We start from the raw sequence: 26,592 nt of genomic DNA, 5'->3' as shown, positions 1-26,592 counted from the left end.
TCTTGAAATAAAAATGACAATAAATGATGGTAGAAGAGTTATAACAACCATATCCGTTGGGGCATTAGTTGTAGAAAGTCCTTGTAATTGTGCAATATTTAACATACCATTGACCTAGTTGTGCCATTACAGTTAGTGTTGTTTGATTGTTGTGAAATTGAAGATTATTATGATTCATAACTGAATGATTATCAAGATCATGCACTAATGCATGGGGCCAATGGAAGCATGCACAAAAGCATTAACATGGGGCAGAATTTCTGCTTTTCATGGGGGTGGGTGATGATTTAGCCCCACCTTGTGTCTAGGCGCAGGAGCTCTGTTCCCGAGCAGTGTTATTTTTCTCTTATTTTTAATTCACAATTCGTCTATGCTTCTATGAGTTATGGTTTTTCAGGGAATGTGCGATCACTGAAAGCCAGAGGGGTTTTGCAGGTTTGCAACATGCATTGGCCAAAGGGACCAGATGTGTAGAAGTTTGGGTCGATTCTAGGAGTTGGTGGAATGGTTAACTTTGAGCTCACAAGATGGAACGCCTAGGGAATGATTTAGGATTTTGTTTAATATCACTACTTTAACTATAGTTTTGGATTTGAATTTGAATTTGAATTTTATGGATGTTAACTGTATCCCTGTAGCTTCAATAGTTGCTTGTAAGGCTAGAATATGTAAACTAAATCATTACCATTACCCAGAGGTGCCCTGAGTTTGATTAAAGTACAATTGGGGTGCCTCAAGTTTAAAACATGTTTGGGATACCTTACTACCTTGTGAGTTTAGTTTTAATCTAAAAATTGACATTTTTTCAAGTTTGCCTTTCTCAACCCCACTCCCTTCCCCGACCCATCTTCACCTCCACCTCTGCCACCACCACTGTCGCCGCCACCTCCTCCACCACCTTCAACACCCTCTCTCTCCCCTCACCATGCTCCTCTGCCTCTTCAACTCACCCTCTCTGTCTGCAAACCCCACCTGCACCCCCTGCTGCAACCCTGCACTCCCACCCACTCCTCTTCCCTGTGCGCCTCTCCGTCTCCGGGACGTGAATACGATCACTCAAATGTCCAAGTTTTTATTTTATTATAGTCCAATCAACAGAATAATCAAAGATAATATAAGTTATAAAAAGATAAATCAATTAAATTTTTAAACAAACCCACATCGAGAGAATCAAGATAAATAATAATGAAAATAGAACTACCCACCCTTCTTTTGTGTAGAGATTGAATACCTAGAGGGAACAGTTGATTTTTTAGCAATGATTGAAGAAGCACAGACTGCTTCGATCCACATTTCTCCATTTTCAGCTTCTCTGTTCGCTCCATAATACTGTCGTCGTCATAGTCTGTGCTTCTTCAGATCAAGAACTCCAAATTCTTTAAGACCTCCCAAACTATTAGGGATGGTTCCTATCAGTCTGGCGTGCCCCAAAATTAGGACCTGGAGATAATACATGAAACCCAGATCATCTAGGATTGTTACAGACATCAAATTGGACGACAGATCCATGTAGATCATGTTGCCATTTCTTGCAAATGAGTACACTGTCAAACCAATGTAGATTCTAATGGACGGGCAAGCATGATTGATCGGAAAACTCGCCAGCCTATCTGTTTGATCCCTTTAAATTTAACTATTCTTCTGGAACCTCTGCAGGCTAGAGAGTGAGAGAAAGAGAGAAACGGAAGGGAATGGCACAGGAAGGGAGGGGTGGGGGTTGCAACATGGGTGGGTGAGGAAGGGGAGAGGGAGGGGTGTTACAGGTGGTGGTGGCGGCGGCTATGGGTAGAGGTGGTGACGGATGTAGTGGTGCTATGTGGCGGAGGTGGAATTGAAAGTGGAGGTGAAAATGGGTGAAGGATGGGAGTGAGGTTGAGAGGGGAAAACTTGGAATAACATAAGTTAGAGTTTGGACTAAACTCACAAGGTACTTCAAATGTCAGTTTTAAAACCCCAGGTATCTCAAATGTACTTTTATCAAACTCAGGGCACCTCAAGTGTAAGTTATCTTTTTTATTTTTCTAACATTTATTTTATTTGTTAAAAAAATAAAAATAAAAAATGGAGATGCCCAGGTCAGGAAAACTCAACTATTGTCTCCTTCTAGCATTATTTCTGAGAACAAGCCCCAGATTCAGGAAACTCATCAACCTGGCCTGGGAGGTTGATGAGCAAACATGATCTTCACATAGCCAATATTGAAGAAGCAAACTATACTTTAGCAGTTCAAATCAAGGATAGCCTCCGGCATCTTCATGAGGATAGTGAGGCTTTTGTTCTACCGGCAAATAATCGGTTCTACTATTTGTTCAGGAAAAGGTATATAACTATGTGCGTGGATCTTGGTGAAGAGAAAATAGAAAAATAAATAGAAAAAAAGAAAAAAGATAGGAGAGAACATAGAGATTTGACTTTACGGACGAAGTTGGGCTTCCTGGCGCAATTGGGAGGCCACCAATCTTCTCTCAAGATAAACTCAAGAATTAATTTTATAATTTCCGGTCCTCTTTCTACTTCTTCATTAATTAATAAATACATAGATAATCCTAACTACCCACTTCTCCATCGATTGAGCTCCTCTCCAGAGAGCCTAGCATGCTCAGGGAGCATCCAGCCGTTGGGCTGTGCCGCACACATCCCTACACGTGCCCCAAGATGTGTGCGGCACAGCCCAACCCTTGGATGCCCCCTAGGCACTCCCAGGGTGCTGAGCTTCCTGGAGAGGAGCCAGATCCCTTCCCCACTCCTATCCTACAATTTCTTCTTACAACTCATCCCACTTTTAATAACTACATATAATAACTAACCTACATACATAGAATTAATAATAATTAACCACACCTAAGTAAGAATAGACACATAACACTATGACAATTTACTTGGTGAGGCTGACGACTTGACTCCTGTATCCTCCCACCATATAGAAAAACAGGGGAAAGAGTGGTAGAAAATAAAGACTTACGGTGACAGAAAACAGAAAGGAGAGATAGAGAGAGTACCTGTGACTTAAAATTGTTGATGAGAGAGTACCTTGACTTAAAATTGTTGATCAACAACAAAGAATTCCCGCCCTAAGCATGTCAAGAAAAGAAAAGAGCATCAAAGAATTGGTTTGATTCAAATCATTTTAGTTAAATCGGTTTATTTAACCAACAGCTGCCTAATGCAGTTGGTGAGCTATGGTGCACTTCATGCCCATGATCACCAGGAGGTCCCGAGTTTGAGTCTCTTGGCTGGTACCTTCCAGTCTTCCACCCTGCCTCTTCCACCCTCCCTAGCATGCAAACATAGTCCTAAAAATCGGGGAGAAAGAGAGGTAAAAATTTACTTTTCTAGGAAATCATAATATAGGTTTAGAAGTAAAAAGGAGTGACAATAGAAAAACAAGATCCACATCCTCTATTTCCAGAACTGGTACTTCTATCCTACTTCCATGACATCCCAATGCGCCACTTGGCTTGACATGCATCCAATGATTATCATTAAAAAAATTCAAATTTTTTTTGAAAACCTCATGACATCCCTGTTTGAACCACTTTAGCCCCCAAACCAAACCATCCATTGGTTCAAACTCACCCAAACCAAACCCAACCCCAACCCCAACCCCAACCCTAACCCAACCCATTCTCTCTCCTCTCCACCCCTCCCCAAACCATCCCTCTCCGACGACTAGCCTCCGATCACCATTGCCCCACTCTCATCTCCTCTGCAACCCCTCTTAGGTCCCCACTCTCCTCTGTTCTTTCTCCCCATTCTCTCTTCGCAAACCCCACCCCTTGCACTAAATTAGTTTCAATTAGTGTATAATCTTAATTTTTGTCTCATTATATATATATATATTTTTTTATTTCTTAGCATGCAAACATAGTCCTAAAAATCGAGTAGAAAGAGAGGTAAAAATTTACTTTTCTAAGCCCACCCCTTACACTAAATCGGTTTCAATTAGTGTATAATCTTAATATTTGTCTCATTATATATATATATATATATATATATATATATATATATATATATTATGGATTAAGAGATTGTACAATAGGGGGAAATTAGGGGATGAGGATTGAGGAGTTGGTCTTTTGCCAACTGAGCTGACCCCCTTGGATTATATCTTTTCTTTTTATTTCTCATCATGCAAACATAGTCGTAAAAATCGGGAAGAAAGAGAGGTAATAATTTACATTTCTAGGAAATCATAATAGGGGAAATTTCTTAGATCTACGAGATTAAAAAAAGAATTACAAGATAAGTATAATTTAAATTTGTTTTACATCCACAAATTTAGATTTTGAAAAGATTTACCTAATCCCCAGATTAGTTAGTTTTTTTCCCGTTTAACAAGAAAATATAACTAAACTTCCTAAAATACCCTCTAAGATCATTTTGTTTCTTTACCGGTTATCACAGGAAAATCGGTAATTATTGGCTCTCCCTCTTCTCTCTCTCTCTCTCTCTGTCTTTCACACGAAGCTTGAGTGCGAGAGGTATAGCAGCACCTATAACCATGCACCCTTGCGATGTCTGGTCATGGTGGTTATGGGATACGCATGATATACTCGGTGCCTGGTGGCGTACAAGCGTTCTGTCCAGCTACCATGTGGTTTCACTTGCAAATTTGCAGTAGAAATAATTCCACCTTAAACTGCGAGTCAGGTGAACAATCCCGCTTCGGCTCATTATATTCTACGAAGCATGATCACACTCGAGAATTCTATCGAAAACCAGTTTTGCAGATTAAAACGAACTACATGAAGAAAGGACACATTTGAACCAAGAAACTCAGGATTTACACTTGGAAGGACAACCTAGGGGAACGCTGGTTCCAGGTCAGATCTTGAGATCACCAAAATTTCTATTTTCAAGGGATTCTTGCCATTAATATCGTGGAAATCAACTCTTCTTCCAGAAAGGTTTGTTGCCTTAGCGACATTGACTGAAATCCCAGCTTAATCAAAGGGATTTCCAAAAAAAAATAAAATAATAATAGCTATGTAAGAAATCAAAAGCTACTGTTGATGAAACTTTACAACAGAAGAGAGCGGGGGGAAGCAGAGTGGGGGAGGAGAGAGAGAGAGGGAATAGACTCGTGTTGTAAAATACAAAGAGAGGGAGGCGCTATGAAGAGTGCTCCAGTGTCAAACTACTGATATTTGACTAGTTATGCTGCCATTAATGGAGTTTTCTAGACGCCGTTACCCAGTTGATGCCGGAATTACCCCTTTAAGCAAGCAAACCTCTACAAGGAAGGGGGGAAAAAAAAAGCTACACTAGGGGCAGAGAAAGAGCAAATACTCATCAGGTCTGCCTGTGATAGCCACTAGAGGATTAAAACAGGGAGTCAAGGACTCATGAAGGTGATTAACCAGTGGAAGAAGGATAAGATAGAGTGAAGCACCTTACACTTAGTCAGCTCGGGAACTCAATGAGAGTTGTGCCAACGGTTAAACTATTAAACATTAATTACCACTAACCCTTTTTTTTAGGAAAAAAGTGATGACAAAGGGTATTTTAATAAATTTAATTATATTTTCTTGTTGAACGGGATGAACACTAATTAATCTGAGGATTGGATAAATCTTTTCAAAATTCAAATTTGTACATGTAAAACAAATTTAAAATATATTTATCTTGTAATTCTTTTTTAAATCTAGATCTAAGAAATTCCCCCATCATAATATAGGTTTAGAAGTAATAAGGGGTGACAATACAAAAACAAGGCTTTACGGTCGACTCTTCCTCACTTCTTAGCGTCAGTGCCGTAAGAGGTGCGCACGTTTCGTTCTCCTTGTGTCGCACGACATCGTGTCTTCCTCGTTGTTTTGAATATTTTTCTTTTTTTTTGATAAACTGTTGTTTTGAATATTTTTCTTTGCAGGAGAAAGGTGGGTCCTCCCCTATCGTCTTCCCTCCCAGTTCGGAGTCTTGCAGTTGCGTGCTGGGCAACACATCGTCCCGAACAAGCTTTTACTGTATTTTCTCGACCCTTTCTACCAAGTCCCAACCCAAATTTCAGGTACCTTTGCTCTATTCTGAAGAATGGAAGCCGGAGAGAGTTCTGGAGCGAAACCCTGTGACGAAGTCTGGGCGAAGCTTGGTGAGTTCTTTATTTTCCACTTAGTTTCATTATATTTCGTCCAGAAATTTTCGGGGTAGTCGATAATTTTGTCCAATACTATCTCCATTGTGTTCTGGGCTTCATGGGTTTTTCTCCAAGGATGATTCTTTGGTTTCTTTATAATGATAATTTTGTCCAATACTGTCTCCATTGTGTTCTGGGCTTCATGGGTTTTTCTCCAAGGATGGTTCTTTGCTTTCTTTATAATGATAATGGTACTGAAGCTGTTGGCTTTTCTAATTTTCTGATTGAGGCTGTATTTCTAATGCATTCTTCTGTTCCCTCCTTCAACGTTTTACATTTTGAAATCCAAGTTCTTATATAGTTTGCAATCTAAAGTTTCAAGAATCTACTTTTGCATTGCTAATATTGTTATGGTGACTCCAGATTGGGGTTTCTTATGGGTTCCACAATAGCTCACAGTTCTTATTCGAGTAGAATCCATGACCCTCTAATAGAATACTTCTAGCCGACAGCGAAGACATTGAGTAGAACAAAAAAAGAAGTCATCGGCACTGTTCCATCTTAGCTGCCCAGAATGTCAAAAATGTTTTTGTCATTAAAAGGAGTGAAAATATTTCTTGAATCTAGTCCTCTAGTAGCATTGTCTATTCCTGATCGTTTATAGGAGATATTTATCAGTGATACGAGAGATTGAGGTTCAATGTCCTTGCCTGAAAAGGGTGAGGTACAAATAGCCAGAGGCAGGTGTAACCGAAATGCATTTACACCTGAATTTTAATCCTATTGTACATGTCTACCATATTGCCTCTACCTTTAGCAAGCTATTAGGCAATTTGTGCCTCAGCCTTGGAAGCCAACATCTCTAGATTAACTTCCCTAGTTTTATTGAGAGGCACTGAACTCAACGACAATAAAAGGCCAATGCTTTCCTGACACTTCAGATAAATCAATCAACTCACACCAAATTGCTGATTTGTCAGACACTGGACAAGTGGCTGTGCACTTGATTCTGCTGTACAAATCCCCTAACTATGGGGTTAAGGTTGTGGACTTTTTTCTCCTTAATGGAACTTATCAAAGTGTAGACAATCTTCTTGCCCCCTTCAAACAATATCATGATTGTATCGAAAGCTGTGAGCCCTATCTAGTGTTATGTGAGAATTCAATCCATAGAAATCTATATACTTAGGATGCATAATACTCCTTTTATTGTACACATTTATTTTCCAGTCATTGGATGTCTCTGGCATATCCATGAGGGGGAGGAGCTAAGCTAGGGGATGGAACCATGATCATTACTAGATTTTGTGGAAGAAGGATTCATTCTTTACCTACACAATCAGGATTCTTGAATGGGAATGACATTCAGTAGTCAGTAAAGGAACCTCTGGCTGACAAATTTAAGAAGTCTTACTACTATGGATCCAGATCAATTCCAAAGGTCAGTTTCTTAATTGGAAAATGTTCTTGCTCTTCTTTCCAGGAAGTGGTCTCATCTATTAAGGAACATTGCCTGCCTTGCCAGCCATTCACCTACCTAATAATTCTCAGGACTTGCTATTTCCATGCAAACCATCTTTTGTCATATTAACCGAGCCAAAATTCAGTGATGTCAATCTTTCAGAACATAAAGTCCAATTGGTTGGTTTCTGAACTTACCGTATATGCTATTTGCATTCCAAGGACAGTCCTGTCCTTCAGTGTTCCGTTTTGGTGACAATTTATGTCATTTGAAGATCTGTTCAGGTATGGCCCATTGGTCTTACTATAGAGTATGGACAGAAAATCTACATGTTGCTCATTATCTTTGTTATTTTACAGTGCCATCAGACTCAAGATATCCAGATGTTGAGATACGGTTAGAGTGTATGGTTATATGCTCAGATATAACATGTTCTTCACCTAAAAAGCATGAGTGGTGCAAAATAACGAGGAACTTGGACCTGTGTTCAGCGACATTGCAGAATCTGAGGTTAGTTATGCATTTTTCTTGGACGACTTACTTTGATCTCTGCTGCATTAATGTTTCAAATATGAAACATTGAATGATTGAAATGATTAATATTTCATTACATAAGTAAACAAATTTTAGAGATTAATTCAATGCCAGTGTAAAGACATGAGCTCAAATCTGAGAGGGCCACCTTGTAAGAAAAATGCTTAAGTTTCGGATCGACCTAGTCCATCTTTCCCAAGACCCTGCAAAAGTGGGACTTGAACAGGCTAATGACCCCTTTTCTATTTCCATGTCCAAAATTTGACACAGCATCCCACTAATTATAATTACAATATTTCAGTTGATATTACAGCATATGTTGTAATGCTTCTGTAATGTCAATTGTAAACCTTATATTAATTTGACATAACATGTTCATTATTTCGGTGGACATATCATCATATACGATCTGGAAACATCCTATTAATTAAGAGTCAAAATCTTTTATTCATCATTTTGAACCCCTTCATAATTGAAGCTCTTATTCTTTGGAGACGGCTTCTTGTTTGCACTTATGCAAGCAAAGTGAGATGGAATTTGAACGGAATTGGAACTTCTTATTCACTGTCCATATCAACTAACCCATGGAATTCTATTCAGCAAATGAGGGACAAATTAAAAAGGATTTTAAGAAGGTTGTAAGAGGGATTTTCTGCAATAATAGTTTTTTTTGGGTTTTTAGTTTAAATTTGTTAGATGGATAAACAAGAGGGCTCTAGTAATTGCTTTTAGTCATTTGTATTTTGTTCCCAAGTTTCCAGTTTCTAGTTCTTACTTTTCTTATTTTTTAAATTGAATTAAAAGAAAGTTGTAGGAGCCTGTATGTATCTCATGGTACATCATAATGTGGTTCATGGGATCATGGAGTTGAAGAATTGAACAGTTCTAACACTGCCAATTTTTTTCCCTTCTATTGATGCCATATTGCCGTTGTTAGTGGATTGCATTGGCTAAATTTATTACAGGCTAATGATTTAATTTGCCTTGGTCTGTTACTGTTAGCTGTGAACATGTGAGTGCTAAAAACTGCTTCAAATCAATTTACTTTGGCCTAACTAATTGGAGTTTGGCATATGGCTGGACAAGGGGCACTCAGAATCTTGCTGGAAATTGGTTCAAATTTCAAACCATATTGGAAATATGATAAAGAACAACCATCACAGGTGTCCCAGGTAATAGCATTCCAGTGTAGTCGTGTTGGGCAGAAACCCTACCTAGGGTTGTCGACTCAAGCTGAAGCTTTGGGTCTTAGATCTCATTTTATGTCATCTAGCCCTAATTTTATATTCTTTTATTTTCATGCTGGGTCAATCTTGGGAAATTTCTAAGCTGGGCTGTTTTCTGGAAACGGAAATTGCATCGATTTGATATGATAAGATAGACCTACCTAGACTTACAAGTTTGGGCAGAATTTTTGTGTTTTGAAGTCTTTATAAGAAGTTTAACTCCGGAAAAAAATAAGACCAAGAAAAGGAAGTTTTTATTAGAGTACTGTCATATTCTTAAATTTCAGACAAAACAGTCTTCATTTGGTCCATCTTTGACCTGGTGACTGAAATTGAAATCCAAAACTATGTTAATAATAAGTGTGGATTATAATATAATAACCTATTGTATCTAGTTTGATGATGTGGATTATAATGTTTTAACCTATTGCTATCTAGTTGATAATATTTTATGAACAATGTAAGCAAATCCTGTCCACAGTTTTTTTAAAGTTGATCAATTTAATTCTGGATTGTAAATGCAAAGCGAAAATATATAGACAAACTTAAATAGGAACAGATAAGCGGACATGTTTAGTTGTGTACTCGTCAAATTATGGATAATTAGATCAGTGCCATATAAATATATAATTGAGGAACTATAGAAACAAAATTTTCAAAGGATATACTTACATATGTTCATCAAGATCAGTGCCATATAAATATATAATTGAGGAACTATAGAAACAAAATTTTCAAAGGATATACTTACATATGTTCATCAATAATATTAAATGGATAATCTATAGATTATCAGATATTATGACCTTGTAGACAAGCGTGTCTATACTGGTCTTTGTAAAGGACATTTTCCCTTTGAGAAAATAAAATATTTCATGGGAAGCATCAAGTCATTTAAACCGTGTCAGCTTATTCATTTAACATTCTTGGGAGCAGGGTTTTAAATTTCTTTTGAAATCTTGGAACTTTGGGGTTTCATTACAGTTTTGAGTGTCACTGTGATTTAATCTACAAAGCGATATACTTGAGTAGAATTTCATGATATAGGAAAGAAAAATGTAGAAATAGAGGAGAGATAGGGGAATAGTAAATATTAAGGAAGATGGAGAGAAAGAGAAATGAAAAAGACAAAATTGTGGATAAATAAGACGTTTGAATATCTTTTGTTCCTTTAGATTTCAACAGCGTCTTGAAACTGTGTTGAAATCTCAAATATAAGATTCAAAACATTGTTATAGACAAGTTAAATGATAGTTTTTCCCAATCCCTGGTGCGGGGTTAATAGGGTAACCTCCCAGGCAAAGATCTCAAGCAAGCCCAACTCAGATAAGTAACCCAAAAGTTAACAGAAAATCAAACCTTCTCAGATGAAGGTCAAATTCTAGGAATCAATCACAAATATGTAGATTAGGAACCCTTCAAAAGATGGCAGAGATTCAATCGTCAGATTAAGAGTAATTGGAAAACTCAGAATCAGAACACAAATTCCAGCAAATAGAGATTATGCAATTAAATCAAATCAACAAATCAGATTAGACTGGAACTTGGACCGAGTATCACACTAGGTGGGATCAACTAAACCTCCAAATCTGTTTTGTTTCTAAGGTCAGATTCAAAGTAATATAAAAGAAAACCATAGATAGGAGTTACGAATAGACTGAAATAGGGAGATTTCCAATAGAAACAAATCCACAGGTCAGAAGTCCTCAAAACTCAGATCGAGTTCCCCTTTTTTTTTTAATTGGGGGGGGGGGGGAGACTTAATAACCCCCAAACCTCACCCAGATCTGATGGACAGATTAGGGTGCGGTTAGGCTGAAAACTATGCCAAAACAGGGGAACTGCAGGGAGGAATAGATCAGTGGTGAAAACCTAGGATCAGAAGTATCAATCGACGAGGAAAGAAAACAGTACCTGATTTGCATAGAAAAACAGAGTATGAACTAGAACTAAGAAAACCAGGTTTCCCACCCACAGGAGCAGATTCCCTCTATCCTAATAGCTTCTCGCCATGCTGAATCTCACAGTAGTTGCAGAGAACAATCTTCAATTTTATCAACAATGTATTTGAGCTCTTGGCTCTACCAAGATTAAATAGAAGAACATCAAGCCTATTCCTAATCTGAATAGGAAAACCAAAGCCTAATTGAACTATGAAATATCCTTTTTGCTGATTACAACCATAACTTAAAAGAAACATAATCAAACTAGGAAACATAATAACAACTTAGATAAAATAACTAATGAGTCTCGGATGGGCTGGACCAAGGCCACGAATGGGCTGTAAAACAGCCTAGCCGAGCTAGGCTTCAGCTGGGCCTGTTCTTCTTCTTGTGGGAGTATGTTAAATATTCCTTCTCTGCATCAATCCCTCTACATCACGCAAGAAACCTCTCTCCAATTGCTTGAGCCCTAATCCCCATCTCACTGGTGGTCGGGATCATGAAAATAATCTTGAAGTGTATTATGACTTATGAGTCAGTCTCAAGGACTTTCGGCTAGTTGAACTCTATGTTCATGCTGAGTTATCATTGAAGAATTAAAATTTTCTCCCTAACTTTTTTGGCTTCATAGTAGAAAATTTTACGTGATCTTATCATTATAGTTTCTTATTTAACACATTTGTTCCTTTCTTAGCTAGGACTGACTTGTTTCCTTTTTGTTGGTTCTATTGATGTAGTTCAGAAACTATAATAGTTGATGAAACGGTTCTTGGGAGAGAAGGTACAATGGTAATCAATTGTGGGAGTGAAGTAATTTCTGGGCCAAGTAGAGACGGTAAAGACTTGTTCATGCTGATGACGTCTTTTATTTTTGTCAAGTGATTGTTAACCTAATATTGCTAGTTCTTAAATCAAATTGATAATTTTCTCATGATATTTCTGTTAAAAGTGGGAAGATTAGTATTTGTTTGATTTCTTATTCCTTACACTTTATGTTTATAATATGTTTGTAATTCAGGAGATAATTATTGAGATCATATCTGCTGATACATCATGTTAAATTTGGAATAATATCGCTAACAATGTGGTGCCAGTCTTCACTATTCAACATCATTCCCATATTTTTGGCATTGCTACTTGCTAACTTGCTTTTTTTAAATTAAGATGACTAATTTTGTATCATTGTTAGTTGTTTAGAATTTATCGGAAGGATGAACTTTTCTATTTTTTTTTTCTTCTGAAAAATTTCTTTTTGAGTCTCTCTCCACATCAGTTTTGGACTGAGCAGAAGCTCCCTTTCCTCCTTGAGTGACATAAATGCCAGAATTGCTTGTGACAAATTGTAATTCTGAAATTACCAAGGCATACTGGAGAGCATTCCCAAGAATTTTTAGTTTTGAACCTTTTGATGGAAACCATGCCAAGGAAAATTGTATTGCATGGAATGCTGAACTAGGAATGTCATCTTCTTCACTGCTTGAATCAAAGTTTCAGATTTCGGTTTGTATTCTGAGATACATGTTAGAGATGCATTTATTATGCAATCTGTTTTATTAATTTCTGATAAACTTGGGCTAGGGATTTGTGAAGGCATGGACATCCTTTAATGGTGCTTTCCTCTAGTTCATTCAAGGATTCAGGTATCAGTAATAGGGATTGTATTGTTTCTACCTATTCTGATCAAAATCTGTCTTGGTCAGTTGATCTGACAAGGGAAGTGTTGAATTGTATGATGTATACCGTGGGGGTATACTTGGTATTCTATTATGTAATTTTCCCTTTCTTTATTTCCCTTTTCCCCCTATCTAATAACTCTAAATATTAGAGTTAATTAGAGTAGGGGTAGCTGTGTAATTTGACTTCAAAGTGACTCTTTATAAATAAAAGCACTTCAGCTCTATTACTCTTCTTCTCAGATTTTAACATGGTATCAGAGCTGAAACTGATCTAGAGACTAGAACAAACATCTCCATTGTTTCTCTCCTTCTCTAACAGCTCCTTCTTCACCTTCGAACCTTTTTTCTTCTCCTTCCTCTCTTCTCCTTGGTCCTAAATCTGTACAAAGGACAGCACATATGAGGTAGACATTGATCTTGTGCTGTCCTTCCTTTACCTCAATCAGAATATGTCTTAAAGACAGTCCATTGGAGATTGAGAAGAGCAGTTGCCTTTATTTCTGCGTTTTTGGAGTCTTCATCCATTGAAGATCGAGCCAACTATTGGAGTTCGAGTCTTCCCTCTTGAAGATCCACACCAGCATACCTTGGCCAGCAGTGTATTGATCATCTCCATCAAAAATTTTCAGATTCAGCCCAAAAAAGTAGAAAAGTCGATCTCAGCATTTAGGGTTTTTCAAAACCTTAACACCCTAATCTATTTAGGGTTTCCCTTTTCTGTTGAGGCTGATTTTTTGAGGGTAGTTTCTCTCATATTAGGAAAGTACTCGATTCAAATTTGAGCCTTTTCTATTGGGTATTTTTGGAGTTACTGCTGGTGCACTTTTCAGCCCTTCTACATTGCTACCAGGGTGCTCAACAGGTGTTGATGAATTGCCTCTTATAGTTCTCCTTCTCTGATTGGTTTGAATTTTTGAGGACTACTTCCATCCTCATTGAAGAGTACTCAATCAAATTTTTTAGCTCAGTTCATTGAAGATTTCTTGGGTTACTGCTGCTACATTTCTCAGCCCTTCTCCTACACTGCTGCATCTTCAACATGACTGGCTCAGGGACTGTTTCAGATGTCATTTCAGCATCCTTCGATGGATAGCCTAGGAGTGATTATCTCCCTTATGTTGCTGCCCTTAAGCTTGACAGTACCAACTACTTGATGTGGTCCAGATCCATGTACTTGACTATTGCAGGCCGAGACCTTACTGGACCCATCACTGGCACCACTGTTAAACCAGCTGAAGAAGGTCCTACCAAGAAAAGATGGATTGCAAATGACTCTAATGTGATGTCTTTCTTACTCAACTCGATGCAATCTGATATTTCTAGTGGGTATTTGTTACTAGATACTGCAGCCCAGATCTGGGCAGGTGCAAAGGAGATATGGTCAGGTTGGGAATGATGCCTAGGTGTATGAACTCCGTAAGAAGGTTCATGACACCACTCAGAAGGAACTATTTGTCTCCCAATACTGGGCAGCCCTCCGAAGCTTATGGCAGAAGCTTGATCATTATTCCGACTACCAGCCTACCAATGCTACAGATATTGCTGCATATCACAAGCATGTGGACAAGATTCGAGTGTATGATTTCCTTGCTGGTTTGAATGTCGAGTATGATCAGATTCCGATTCAGATTTTGAGCAGAGTTTCTTTTCCTTCTTTGGAGTAGTCCTATGCATTGGTCCTCATAGAGGAGAGTCATCGAGTTGTTATGTTGCACGCTCCTACCATTGACCGACCAGCCCTCCAAGTGGGGGCCAACCCTACTCCCACTACAGAGATTTCAGCTCATTTGGGTGCTTCTTCGAAAGAGGCTGTTCGATGAGAGCATTGGAACAAACCATTTCACACAAAGGCTACTTGTTGGAAGCTCCATGGGAAGCCAGTTGACTTTGAAGCCAAACGTGCAGCCACGGGTAAAACCCAAGACCAAGGCTCATCACACAGTGACAGTTGACACTTCACCTCCTACTGATGTGGGTCTTTCCCCAGAGGAGGTACAGGCCTTCTGTCGTATGTTGAGGGCTTCATCTGCTTCTGTTGCATCCTCCACTGCCAATGCACCAACAACTTCAGGTTCCCATTTTACCCAGTCAGGTATTCCTTTCAGTAGTCATTATGCATTGGTTGTTTCCAATCTGTGAATTATAGACTCCGGTGCCACTGACCACATGACAGGTTCTTCAAATTTATTTCATAAGTATTTCCCATCATCTGGTAAAGACAAAGTTCGAGTAGCAGATGGTACTCTCTCTTCTGTATCTGGGAAGGGTTCCATAAGCTGCTCTCCCTCTCTTAACTTGTTTTCAGTTCTACATATTCCTAACTTTACTACTAATCTTCTTTCTATTAGTAGTTTGACTCGAGATTTGAACTGTAAAGTAACATTTTATCCTGATCATTATGTTTTCTAGGATCTGGCGCATAGGAGGACGATTGGATTGGGTAGGGTGCATGGTGGTCCCTACTTGCTTGAGGGCACTTCTACATCAACAACCTTGCCTTCTCAGCTTCATTCTCCTCATCCTCAGCTTCCGTTTGCATTTCTACTACTTTGTATCAATGGCATTGCCGTTTGGGTCATCCCCCCTTAGGGATTTTATCTATTTTGTTTCCTATACTAGTTCAAGAATGTAATCGAACCGAGTTTTTTTTGTGAAGCCTGTGTTATGGCTAAACAAACTCGTTCTACTTATTCTCCTACTAATCAAAGAAGCAGTGCTGTTTTTCATTTGGTTCATACAGATGTGTGGGGTCCCTCTCGTCGTACTTCCATTTTTGGTCATCATTGCTTTGTTACTTCTATAGATTTCCATTCCCATCTTACTTGGGTTTATATGATGCAACATAAGAGTGAGGTATTTCGTTGTTTTCAGCTATTCCATAAAATGGTTCAAACCTAGTACTAAGCTACCATTAAAATTCTTAGGAGTGATAATGGTACTGAGTACACTGAGGGCCAGTTCCAAAAATACCTGGTTGATCATGACATTATTCATCAAACTAGTTGTGTTGACACCCCTGCCCACCCAAAATGGGATGGCCGAAAGAAAGAACAGCCACCTCTTGGAAGTAGCTCGTGTTCTCATGTTTGCTCACCATGTCCCTTTCCAATACTGGAGTAATGCTGTTCTTACCTCTGCTTATCTCATAAACTGCATGCCTACTCGTTTTTTAGATGCTCGATCTCCTATTGAGATACTAGAGGGGTCTACCTCTTTTATTGTTCCTCCCCGTACTTTTGGATGTGTTTGTTATGTCCGTGACACACATTCTCCTGGCAAGTTTGAACCACGTGGGCTGTGGTATATTTTTCTTGGGTATTCTCCAACCCATAAGGGTTATCCGTGCTACTTTCCTCTTACTCGCCGTATTATGGTGAGTATGGATGTTATCTTCATGACTCAGTTTCCTACTATTCCCCCCCTCCTCTTCAGGGGAGAGTACTAGTAATAGTGAAGATGTGGCTGTCCATGAGTTTTTTCCTCCTATCATTACTGAGATTCCAACACAGGGGGAGCCTACTCCTCAGGTTAACAAGAAGTTGATAGATGATCCCAACCTCACAACCTTTTATCGGAAGAAGTTAAAGAAGAACAAGCAAGTTGAGATCACTACTACAACAACACCTGAACCTATCCAATTGGAGCCTCCTGAGCCAGAACCGCGCTCCACTAGTAATCCCTCTTCTCCTCAACCTTCTCTTGATCTTGATTTACCTATTGTTCATCGTAAAAGCACTAGGTCTTGCACTCAACACCCCATATCTCACGTTGTTTCTTATGATGCATTATCTACTTCCTATCGTACATTTGTTTCTTCTCTTTCCTCTGTTGGTATTTCGCCCTCAAAGATTTGAAGTGGAAAGCAGCCATGGTAGAAGAAATGAATGCCTTAAAGAAAAACAACACATGGGACATTGTAGCTCTTCCTCCAGGGAAGAAACTAGTTGGGTACAAGTGGGTGTTTGTGGTCAAGTAGAAAATTGATGGCAGTGTGGACAGATACAAGGCAATACTTGTGGCTAATGGATTCACTCAAACCTATGGGATTGATTACGAGGAGACTTTTGCCGTGGTTGCCAAGCTGAACACAGTAAGAGTTTTATTGTCATGTGCTGTGAATCTTGGGTGGGATCTACAGCAACTTGATGTGAAAAATGCTTTCCTCCATAGAGAGCTTGATGAGGAAGTGTACATGGAAGTTCCTCCTGGTTTTACCTTTGACACAACCAGTGGCCAAGTTTGCAAGTTGAAGTGTGCTCTATATGGCCTCAAACAGTCTCCTAGAACTTGGTTTGGTAGATTTCATAAGGCCATAACATCTATGGAGTTCAAACAAAGCAATGTTGATCACACTCTTTTTATCAAACGTCATGGTAATAAGGTCACAATCCTTATTGTATATGTAGATGACATAGTTGTGACTGGAAATGACAGTGAGGAGATAAATCACCTTAAGGAGTTCCTCGGACGTGAGTTTGAGATCAAGGACCTAGGAAAGCTCAAGTATTTTCTTGGATAGAAGTTGCCAGATCATCAAAAAGCATCTATCTTTCCCAGAAGAAATACATCCTAGACCTTTTATCAGAGACATGGCTGTTGGATTGTCATCCAAGTGATACTCCTCTTGAAGCTAACACTAGGCTAAAGGAAAGTGATGGAGAACCAGTTGAAAGAGGTCGTTAGCAGAGGTTGGTGGGAAAACTGATCTACTTATCTCACACACGACTTGACATTACCTTTGCTGTGAGCCTTGTAAGCCAGTTCATGCATGATCCCTATTCCACACACATGGAGGCTGTTCTTCGCATTCTCCGTTACTTGAAGGCAGCTCCAGGGAAAGGAATTCTCTTATCCCCACATGATCACTTGAGGGTTGAAGCCTATACAGATGCTGATTGGGGTGGCTCTCTAGATTGTAAGTCAGTGACAGGGTATTGCACCTTTATTGGAGACAATCTAATTACATGGCGCAGCAAAAAGCAAAATATGGTGGCCAGATCAAGTGCCGAATCTGATTTCGTGCAATGGCCCAAGGCATTTGTGAGTTGTTATGGATTCGAGGTTTACTTCAAGACGTTGGTGTTTCTACTCCTCTTCATATGATGCTATATTGTGACAACAAGGCTGCAATTAGCATAGCCCACAATCCAGTTCAGCATGACCGTACTTAACATGTGGAGATTGACAGACATTTCATTAAGGAAAAGCTTAAAAGTGGTCTTATTTGTGTTCCTTTCGTGAAGTCTGAAGATCAACTTGCTGATGTGTTCACTAAGGGTCTGAGTGAAAAGTTATTTCATCCTTTTGTATCCAAGTTGGGCATGATTGATATCTATGCTCCAACTTGAGGGGGAGTGTTGAATTGTATGATGTATACCGTGGGGGTATACTTGGTATTCTAGTATGTAATTTCCCTTTCTTTATTTCCCTTTTCCCCTTATCTAATAACTCTAAATAATAAAGTTAATTAGAGTAGGGGTAGCTGTGTAATTTCACTTTTAAGTGACTCTTTATAAATAAAAGCACTTCAGCTCTATTACTCTTCTTCTCAGATTTTAACAGAAAAGCTGTTCAATGATTTCCACAATAAAATTTTTTCGACCAACAGTTTGTTAGATTCATTTTAAGTTGTTCCCATCGCAATATGCTAATTCCACCCAAGGTTACTGTTTGTGCTAGTCACTGGTATGCTTTAATTATAATATATGCAAAATATATAATGGACCGTGGACTTGCTGATGCTCTTTTATATGGTTTCAGGTTACCTGTGTTATAAATTTGAAGTAATGCCAACCCAGGAACTTTGCAACAGACGGTTAGAGGTCTAAAATCACATATGATTCTTGGAACTTTAAATAATTCCATTGAATGATCCATTATTAGTATCATTATTTGATTGTTCCTTCCTTTCTTTCTTTGGTTGTGCTAGATCTCCTTAGATGTTGAGAATGCTAAATGTAGCATTTGCTTGAATATATGGCATGATGTTGTGACTGTTGCCCCTTGTCTCCACAACTTCTGGTATGTGATTCACATATCTGTTTCTAATATAAGCATTTCGATTTGATTTTTCCTGTTTATTTTATAACCAAATCCTGCTTTTTTGTTATTTTAGCAATGGGTGCTTCTCGGAGTGGCTAAGATGGTGTCAGGAGAAACGGTCAAGTGTTCTTTGTCCTCAGTGTCGAGCAGTTGTATGTTATGTTGGAAGAAACCATTTCTTACACAATATTGAGGAGGTATTTTCATCTTATGCCCTTACATGATTGCTTCAGCTCTGCTTTCATTGTGTAGTATCGTTTAAGTTTTATTAAATAGGTAACATGAATTGCAGCTTAGGGTCAAGTTAAGGGGGGTGGCTGGGGTAGATTAAAATGACATGGAAGGTTTTCTGGTCAAAGCGCCAATTCTCATGGAGCATCTTTAGGCTGGCTGTAGATAGATTTAAGGATTTTTGGCTCCATGAAGCTAAAAATTATTGTTGGTTTTTTATTTTATCTATTTAAGCATTTATTTGTTTTGGATAAAAGTTTCCTGCATGGACAATGTGGGAAGAAATTCTCACATGGAGAGCTCTCTACTGTGTGGACTGATTGTTTCTTTGGATAGATGGGGAATGCTGTGGATAGGTCAAATGTCAAAATTGGCATTCCATCTCAATCATATGGCCCGCCATATATGGGACTTTGCTCCTTGTTTTCAATAGTCCCTCCTCTTCAAACAGTCCAGCCAAATTTGACTTCTAAAGCAATAAATTGACATGTATAGAAGTCAGATTGGTATGAAAATTAATTAATGAGTAGATGATGACATCAGCAATATGTCCACAAAGTTTTGGCTCCAAGAATTAATACCATGAGTGAAATAAGCTGTCCATATGAGGAGTCTCCCATACTGTTCACATGGGAAACCCACTTTCTTTATCTATCTATTTACTATGGTTTGTTTGGAGGCCCAAAACTTCTTTCAAAATCTTTTGCAAATGCTACCTCATCATGGCTCTTCCCAATTAGTTCTATAGCATAGTTATCAAGGCGGCAAGGCGACCACGGTGTTTGAGGGCCTTCTAAGCGCCTTGGCGATAGGGCAGCCGCAAGGCTTCGCCTTGGCGAACAAGGCGTTCTAGTGTTCTTTTTTTTATATAACCATTTTATTTGGCACAAATAGCATATTAAAAATTATATAATTCTACTTCTTTGCCAAATAAATATTAAAGAGTCAAACCAATGCAAGATATTCATCCAAAAAAACAAATTAACAAACTAAGTTCATCATATTATCATAGCAATATAGCATATAAATATGAAAATTAATTGCATAAATGACCAAGAGATGCCCCAAGAACCCATTTTCTTTATTTCGTTCAATCATCCACAGTGTGAGGAAATTAAAGAGGATATTGCCAATAGAATAAGGAAGGGCTGAAGGGATGGATGAAGCAAAAAGGTGCTTCTGGTGATTGAAGGAATAAATATACAAGTCAGGTGTAGGAGCACCTTATCTTTGCAAAGAAAAATTATGGGCAACGAAACAGCAGATTCAGAACAGATATGGGCAACGAAACAGTAGATTCAGCACCTTATCTTTAATCATTAACAAAATAGACCAGAAGAAAGGGAGTACGAAGAACTGAAATCAAAAGAGAAGAACTGAAATAAAAAAAAAAAAATCAAAACACTTACTGTCGTACAGCAGTGCTGGCCGGAATTTGTTGCCAGAGTAAAGGAAGACAGCTGGTTTCCGCTGCAAAAGGAAGAAATAGAAAGATGTGGTTAGAAGAAAAGGGTTTGGACTTTGGATATTAGAAGAAGAAGAAAAAAAAAGAATGCATAAGTGCACAAAATTACAATACTTACCGGTGGAGGCAGGGGATGTCGCCGGAAACCCGTGGGGGTGGAGATGGAGAATGAGATGTCGGAAATGAAGGGCACAGATTTTAGAAACCTTGATGGACTGAGGACTGAGAGGGTAGTGATGAAGTCTCAACTCTCAAGTTGCCACTGCAAGCCTGCAACTCCGGCAAGTCGCCGCTGCTGCTGCTTCTTTTCTCTGGAGATTGAGAATGAGATATTGAGATGTCGCAACTTGGAAATAAAGGGGTCGAAGGACTGAGGACTGAGAGAGAACTCAGGGAAGCCTCAAAGGAAGTCTCAAGGTCGCCGCTGCCGCTGCCGCTGCTTCTTCTCTTTCGTTTTTTTTGTTCTTTCGATTTTGGAATGTGAAGGAATTCGATTGATAAGTTACTTTTTAGGTTTTGTTTTTTTATTTATTTTAAATTTTAACTTTTTACTTATGATTCCATGCTTCTCAGAGCATGGAACTAAAAATACACCCCCAATGAGATATTTCCAATTAGAATATCTTATTAAAACATAAAAAAAATTAAAAAACAAAAGTAAACCAAAAAAAGGGTCTAAGGCGACCGCCCAGAAGAAAAGGCGTCCCAAGGCGCTTAAGGCGACGCCTTGGTGTCCAAGGCGCTCGCCTTTTTGTTACACACTAAAGCGTCCAACCACCTAGACCCTCTAAAACCGCCTGGACGCCATGGCGCCGCCTAGGCGCCGCCTTGATAACTATGATCTATAGTTGAAGTTATTGCACTCTGAAAACTGAGAGAATTCTCCAGTTGCAAATTCATAGAAATTCATTTGCTTGTGAAAAGAGAAGCAGTGACATTTATAGGTGGCTCCATTAAAGTTCCAGGCTCCAACCTCCACTAGGACTCAAATCCAACTTGGCTGGAAAGCAGAACCCTGAAAAACTGCTTACATTTGGACTGAACCTAACTGACCAACTTGACCCAAAATGAGACCAAAAGAGTGGACCACTTGTCTCAAACCAATGATGCCTTTTACCCAATTATCTAAGAGAAAGTAAAACAAGAAAAAATGAGAAATATGGTTGACCAATTTATCTCAGCTACATGGCACAATTAATGTTCTTTGATATGCTCACAAGTGGTTCCACAACCTGCAAAACTCCCACATGGCCTCGACGTCCTTATGGTAATTCTAAATGAGGTTTGGGCGTTATTATTGTGTGATAAGGTCTTACTCTTCTAGATCTTTGGGAACTTCAACTTATCACATGAAAGGAGATGCATTATCCCAGGTGCTTCGGTTGATAAACATACTAATATGTTTTAGGAAAATCTCTAATCCTTTATTAATTTTTTGAAACTAGGAACACTTATATTGTATTTGCTGACCAGGACATGTTCCAATGTTACGCCATAGATTTATTGGACAATTCTTCACCTTTCTTTGTATTGACATTGTATGTGCAAGACTGCATGCAATCTAACTGTGAGGTTAGGAATGTTTGACATATCAATTTTTTAATATTCTTTCCTGATCGAGGAACAGTAATCCTGGAACTAATTGATTTAGCTTACTTAAGTAGATGCACTAGCAAAGAAATGAATTTGTGAAACTTGTATTGGTTATTTAGCTTGTCATAATGTCTTTATAACAAGGAGGTTCGAAGGACAAAGCACATGAATGCTATTTTACTTTACCTGATATGGAAATATCCACTGAAATCCTTCCACTTTTTTTTTTTATAATAATTTTCCTCCTAAAACACATAATCTGCTTTTATGCATTTGTGGAACCTAAACAAAAAATGAGGCTGAGTACTTCTACAAAAATGTGTTAGTGAATATCACTGTTGTTGACCCAATCTCTGAAGCCAAGTTCTTTTGTTTATTTAGATGTGTGGTTGCATTTTTCGAGCATTTTCTTCCTTTTTATTCTAGTATTTAAATAATCACTTCTTATCATGTCATCCTTATTGTTTGTCATTTACTGTGAGTCTGTGAGTCATTTTGTAGAATATACTTCAAAGTTATTCGTCTTTAAAACGTTCCAGTGACGAAGTTGCGGCTCTAGATGCACAAGCATCTATCAAGTCAAATCTTGTGAGTAATACTTTTGGACTAAATGACTAATCAAGAAGATATAAGTAATAGAAGGCATATTTGTATTCAGATGATCAGTTACAGGCTTGCAATTGATTACATAAGTAGTTTGTTACTTGTAACATATGATGCATGTGGGTCTCTCCCAGCGTGGATTTAGAAGATAATTTTCAATAAATATGTGAATAACTTTATTTTACATTGTTTACTTTGTAATGTTTCTCTAAGAAGCAATAGATAATCTTTTAGGCATTTTGTCTGTGGAACTGAAAACAAATCTTTGCAAAATAATTTTGGGTGATGCAAGGCAAGTTTCATTTGTTAAAGTATACTGTTGGGGTACTTCAGGTATTCTTGTTATGTTGGAGGTAATTATGTGATTCTATCATATAAATATTATTAATAAAGCTTACTGGAGTCTAGTTGGGTAATCCCAGCCCTGCCGATCTCCTTCCCCTACCTTTTTTTCTCTCTCTCTCTCATTCTCTACCACTGTTAGAGATGTTCTGAATTCAGTCAAAAAAGATTTATAACGATTTAGGCTTTCTAGTACTCTTCATTCATGGAGAAGGAAGAATGAGGATGGGAAGCCTGAGTAGTAGGCTGCAGAAAGTGATCAATTTGAGCAAAATATTCTTTCAGAAGTGAGGCGAACCCAGGTTCCAAAACCCTGATGTAGGTCGCTATGGGCCCACTATGGTGATGATTGATGAAAATCCAAGCATAAAGGACCAGTGGCTTTCTTGTAATTATTCAGAATATTTCAGTATCCTTTTGGGTGAGAAACAGAACATAGGGACAAGACAGTAAAATAACTTGAAGGGAGGATATTTCTTGGATTTCAGAACATGAGAGGGATAATATTGACTCAACTGAAGAAAGGAAGGGTAGTTTGGTAAAACAGCAATAATATGTAATGTAGTCCTAGGTAGGTAGGGGACCTACTAGGAGCCAGACAACAGGATCAATCGCAAAAGGGGTTGCTGGTTCGGATGGACAGCACTAGGATTTAGGTTAATTCTAGGGTTTAGGATGGGAATTTGGGAATGGGTCTTATATGGTTTTAATATGCAGGTCTAGGGGGTTATTATGGGATAAAAATAATGGGATTTGGGAAGGTTTTAAAATTCTGCAATTCTGGACAGAATTGAGTTGCAGGTTTTGGGTTTAATGGAGTGGAGGAATGGAGGGGATATAGTGGGGATTATGGACTGGGTTTAAGGTCGAGTGTAGGGAGAGGTGTGGGGGATATAGGCTGGAAGTATGGTTCGAAATTGATTGCTAGATCTGTAGTTATAAGGGAGTCCTAGTTGAAGTAGGAGTTGTAGGTTTAATGGAGATTAGGGTTTGATGGATGGAAGGGGAAGGTGGATTAGATCTAAGGGAAGGATAATGGTTGGGTAGAAGAAGGTTTTTAAACAAGGTGCAGGTTCAAACTTACTGTAATGCAGAAACAATGGCAGCAGCTTGATATCTTGAAGGAACCTCCCGATCTTCACGATGCAAGGAGCCGCAGGAGTCCACCCACCCTATCCACCTTGGGATCCACAAGGATATGCACTCACAAAGAGTAGCAGCAATGGCAGCAAGCATAAAGCTAATTTTTATTAATCAAATTCGTATCCAATGCTGGCCTCCCTCACAAACTTTTATAGAAGACTCAAAAATAGACTTAGACACTAAAAAGGAATGGACTAACCCTATCCCTAACCTATTAGGTAACTTAAACTGACTAGGAAACTAGAATACTAAAGGAAATAGACTCAAAACATGGCTGGACTTATAGAGTCCTAATCCAGCCCAACTTACATCACATGACCACTTAAGTTGTCACATGACCACTTAACCAAGTCACATGATCACTTAAATTGAACCAATACAACCAATTTGAACCGGTTCAATTAAAAAACATAAAAATAAACTAAGTATTGGGCTAATCCCGTATGCAACTTATATACCCATATTTTAGGCCCATAAAAGTGGCTTATTACATTAGAAACCCATGGAATCAAAGGCCCAACATGTATGTAACCCAACCCTAGACTTATTCCCAATGAAACAAGCCCCTATTTGGTGATGAATCTGCATCAATATGTCTTTGTAATTTCCAAAAGTATCAATCTTAGAATATCAAATGATTCACGATAGAACTTGAACATGGATTAGGGAATGCTTCAACATGAAAGAATTGGTTGATAGAACACCAATCGGCTTGAAGCCTTCCCTTATTCTGGAACCAAAGCAATACCAGACCGGAACATTAAGTAATAACTTTCAAGTAAATCTCTGAAATAGCAGCTGGCTGTAGTGTTAGTAATGTAGTTCTAGATAGGGTAAAGCCCTACTAGAAGCCAATTAAACCACGACCAATAACAAGGAACTAAGGGGCTATTGATTCAGCAATTCCAGTAGGACAGAATTGCAGTTTTAGGTCAAATCTAGGGCTTAGGTTAGGATAATGGAAGGGGGGCTTCAGGGGTATGGCTAGGCAGGTTTATAAGACTCTAATAATGTAGGTATTATAGAGTTTTAAGTGTTTTGAAAATTCTGTAAAACTGGGCAGTAAGTCAGGATCGACTATGGGTTTTGGGGAAATTAATGAAGGATGAGGGGATTAGGGTTTTGATGGACAAATATGGTTGAGTAGCAAGATCTAGAGTTTAATGGAATTCAAGCAAAAATAAAGGGGTATCAATTGGGAAAGGGAGTAGAGGATTAGAAGAAGAAATTCATGAACAAGTTGCAGCAGAAATCCACTAGCAGCAGCTTGGACAGAAGTGAAGGATGGAACCACCTTCGAATTGGGATCCTCCCGGCCGTTAAGGCGTAAAGTGTTGATCGGATTCCACCAATCCCTTTCCACCTTGATAGAACCACAAGGATGCACACTCACAAGGAGCATAGGTGCAACAACAATGGCAACCAACAAGCAAAAACTTTTTTCATTAATCAAATTCGTATTCAAGGCTTTGCCCCTCTTACAACTTTATATAAAAGACTCAAAAATAAACTTCTACTCTAAAACGGAAAGGCCTAACCCAATCCTTAACCTATTAGGTAACTTAAACTGACTAGGAAACTAAAATACTAAAAGAAATAGACTCAAAACATGGCTAGACTTATAGAGTCCTAATCCAACCCAACTTACATCACATAACCACTTAACCAAGTCACATAATCACTTAAATTGAACCAATTTGAACTAGTTCAATTAAAAAAACATAAAAATAAACTAAGTATTGGGCTAATCCCGTATGCAACCTATATACCCCTAGTTTAGGCTCATTAAAGTAGCCTATTACATAGAAAACCCTTGGGATCAAAGGCCCAACATATATATATCCCAACTCTAGACTTATTTCTAAAGAAATAAGCCCATTTCGGTGATGAATCTGCATCAGTTAGGTATCGTTTTCGGTGCATATCTCACAGCAGGATGGTACAAAGGGGGAAAGGCTCTACAGTTTAGGTTGCTCTAAGGGTGAGTTTCAGGTCCAAGATTTGAGTCTGAAAGGAGAAGACTTGAGACTTGAGAGAGAATTACCTGTCAAAACAGAGTAACACCAATAATAAGAAAAAATAACTAAAGAAACTGAACAGAAGAATGGAGAGGAAGGAGGAAAATAAGGAACAGTTTAGAAGAAGATAAAGGAAAGGATCTAGGGGAGGAATCAAACCTGTGAGAGAGAAGAGAACATGGAGACCACCCGCCTGGGTTTGCGCAACAGCAACGTGAACTTTTATTCCACATTCAGC

General features: G+C 38.6%; 2 protein-coding genes across 3 annotated transcripts in view; both read left to right on the top strand.

Moving 5' to 3' along the window:
• The window catches only part of LOC122658668 (transcription factor TCP8-like), a 29,439-nt gene extending 20,685 nt beyond the window's left edge, over nt 1–8,754 (top strand). The window contains exon 3 of the mRNA XM_043853717.1: nt 8,738–8,754. The gene's annotated coding sequence lies outside the window, so the exon portion shown is untranslated. The remainder of the gene's footprint in view (nt 1–8,737) is intronic.
• The window catches only part of LOC122658669 (E3 ubiquitin-protein ligase CHFR), a 76,883-nt gene continuing 56,245 nt past the window's right edge, over nt 5,955–26,592 (top strand). For both annotated transcript variants that reach the window (XM_043853721.1, XM_043853720.1), the window contains exons 1-7: nt 5,955–6,091; nt 7,898–8,048; nt 11,979–12,076; nt 18,678–18,739; nt 18,847–18,938; nt 19,033–19,156; nt 22,750–22,836. In XM_043853721.1, the coding sequence (XP_043709656.1) occupies nt 6,034–6,091; nt 7,898–8,048; nt 11,979–12,076; nt 18,678–18,739; nt 18,847–18,938; nt 19,033–19,156; nt 22,750–22,836 (672 nt within the window). In that variant the 5' untranslated portion in view covers nt 5,955–6,033. The remainder of the gene's footprint in view (nt 6,092–7,897; nt 8,049–11,978; nt 12,077–18,677; nt 18,740–18,846; nt 18,939–19,032; nt 19,157–22,749; nt 22,837–26,592) is intronic.

The sequence above is a fragment of the Telopea speciosissima genome, chromosome 4, assembly GCF_018873765.1.
Source record: "Telopea speciosissima isolate NSW1024214 ecotype Mountain lineage chromosome 4, Tspe_v1, whole genome shotgun sequence".
Classification (NCBI taxonomy): domain Eukaryota; kingdom Viridiplantae; phylum Streptophyta; class Magnoliopsida; order Proteales; family Proteaceae; genus Telopea; species Telopea speciosissima.
Note: the sequence above shows the minus strand (reverse complement) of the source record. Positions and strands in the feature narration are given on the sequence as shown.